Here is a 2,500-nt window from a genome sequence, read left to right on the forward strand (position 1 = left end):
CTGTTTTCCAAAAAAAAATTCATGTTCTACTATCAAACTTTTTTTCTTCTTCAAATATGTTCTTTATTAGACTGTTCTTAGCAAATACCTGAAAAAAAAAAATTGAAGGTCACCGTGCTCGTTTGAGAGAAAAGGAACATTTATTTCGCTATCGGGTTTAGTTTGAGCGAAATCTCTTACGTTTTGTATGCGCACGTGCTCATGAGCGCGCGCTAATGACGCGAAAATCGTGCGCAGTAGGGATGCGCAATGCAATACTAAGGAATTACCTTAAACTGAGAATGATCTAACTAAAGAGGATTCATTTAAAAGACCCGTAGAGCACAGAAGAACATGAAAGGTAGGAATTACGACAAACGCCACACTCTCGGTAAAATTTCACAACACTGGTGAGCACAACAATTTCTCTGAAACGTGTCGACAAACTTATGATGTGCTTTACAAACCTTGGACCCCCTGATTTCGCTAGACTCGCTAAATTATAAATTCTGTGCTGGCTATCAAGGCAAGCGCACAGAGACACTTCTGACATGTTGGAAAAAGGAAAAGGCTGTTCTGTTGTATGGTTGCCATTCGCTGATTCACACTCAAGGAAACTAAACAGGACGGTCGAGTACAAAAGCCACCTGATGCCGCTCAGTGAAGCCATAGTGCAGGAAACGCTGGAGGAAGAGAATAAGGTTAAATGTTAAATATCAGTAGTTACTTGTAATGCTTTTCGAGGTAGTGAAATAAAAGGAGTGCAACGGCTTTTGATTCTGAAATCTGAATTATGTCGGCAGTGAGGGGTTAAGGTCAGCTAAAATTCGTGGAAAACCGACAGGATATAGACTGAGATGATCAAAACTGCATCAAAAACACTTATGCATTAGTAATCGCTTTGCTTCCCTAATTACCTAATGGTATTAAAATGTCCAATTCAAATTAGGTACAATCAAAAGACTCGCTTGAAAACTGAAAAGACCACATATGAAAATTCACGTGATGGTTTAACTGGATGCTCTATTAACTCTGGAACAAAGCATATTCTTGCTAAAGACCAAGCAACAATTTGTACACTAAAGAAACTATGAGCAATAGAAAAAAATAAATAGAGATGCAGCCTAAGACACATCTCTGACATCATCACCTCGGAGGACCGTTATTTTTACGCATCACTGAAGCTTGCTGTTTTTCGCTGTGTTAGGAAGTCGCTCGAATCGCGAAGAAATGAACTTCTAACATGTCTTCAACTGGGTTGTTAATTAACATAGCCAAAAAAACGTGACCCTGTGTTTCGAAGTACACTCCTCGCGACACACAAAGGAAGTCTTGTATGCTACTGAGGAATTGTATTCAAGTGCCACTATAAACACGCTGAACTTGACTCGTATAGATTTTGCGGAAATTGGTAACGTCACCGAAGCACGGTTATCTCTTTTATACGCAACTGAACTTTTTAACTTTGCAATTGAAAAGTTGATCCTGGTTGAAAATTTTCTGAGAATTATGGAAAACAGTTGGCTGTAGTGATCGCAGAAACCAAAAATCAGCCTCTTGTCGTATTCACTTCCGGTATCGCTTGCACTGCAAAATTTTTAGCTTTGACAGACCATGCGTAGTGCAACTGGTATTCAACTGGTATTCTTCTTGTTACCTTGACTTGTAACTTTCTTCAAATCGTTGGATTAATGATGCACTACCAAACAGAGGTAGAAACGGTGTCCAACTTTGTTGCCACTAAAACTTGAAGTAGATTATTGAGTTAGTAATGTTACTGAAGACATCATTGTAATTTCAAGTAAATTAAACTCGGAACTTACGCTGAAAAGTTGTAATAGTTGAGACTCTAGCGAAGGTTATCATCTATAGGTGCTAAAGAAACCAACTGCAAAATATAGCATACATGGTGCTATCGAAAACTCACCCCTCAAAAGCTTCGTCTGTCATCTCTTAGATTTTCTACCTGTGTTACGCAATCTCTTCTAGAGAGTTATCACGTGTTTTTCACAGGACACCCAGGCCACAAGATCACTGGGCATCATAACTTTCTTGTGTTTCCAAGAGTTACATGGTCGAGCCTCGTTTTTCTTTTCAATCCTCATCAAGACGTATTTCCCAGTACTGAAGAACGTTGAGGTCTTCCACCAAATTATTCAAGTAAAGTCCAGTCAAGAAAACGTGAAACGACTAGCAGCTCCTTGTCATAAAAGCATGAAAATTACCTTATCCTAAATTCTCTCTCTCTTTCAAGCAGTTTAACCCATTGACCCCTGAGAGAGAGACTTAATAGTATTTATTTTACTCTGTCTAAGGCCAGACAATTTTACTCGTCAATGGGGGGCGTCCTAGGGCGTTTAAGGTGCGAATGGGTTCCACTCAGTCAAAAACTAACTATGTTCGCAGTAACCCATTGACCCCTGAGAGTAAGCCCTTCCAATAGGGTGCGTTCGATTGACCGTATTCCGGAATAGGAATACATGGAATAGAAATTAGAAATACTTCGTTTTTACGGAGACCC

The 2,500-nt window shown here is 39.5% G+C and overlaps 1 protein-coding gene across 2 annotated transcripts in view; it reads right to left on the reverse strand.

Annotated features, from left to right (window-relative positions):
- The window catches only part of LOC137997164 (uncharacterized), a 32,680-nt gene extending 30,737 nt beyond the window's left edge, over positions 1-1,943 (reverse strand). The window contains exons 1-3 of one of the 2 annotated variants that reach the window (XM_068842990.1): positions 1,907-1,943; positions 1,637-1,725; positions 447-662 (exon numbers count right to left, since the gene is read on the reverse strand). In XM_068842990.1, coding sequence (XP_068699091.1) covers positions 447-649 — 203 coding nt within the window. In that variant the 5' untranslated portion in view covers positions 650-662; positions 1,637-1,725; positions 1,907-1,943. Of the gene's footprint in view, positions 1-446; positions 663-1,636; positions 1,726-1,802 lie in introns of both variants that reach the window. The other variant, XM_068842991.1, reaches the window with a different exon arrangement.
- Positions 1,944-2,500: the final 557 nt, after the last annotated feature.

This window comes from Montipora foliosa, chromosome 3 (assembly GCF_036669935.1).
Source record: "Montipora foliosa isolate CH-2021 chromosome 3, ASM3666993v2, whole genome shotgun sequence".
NCBI classification, from domain to species: Eukaryota; Metazoa; Cnidaria; class Anthozoa; order Scleractinia; family Acroporidae; genus Montipora; species Montipora foliosa.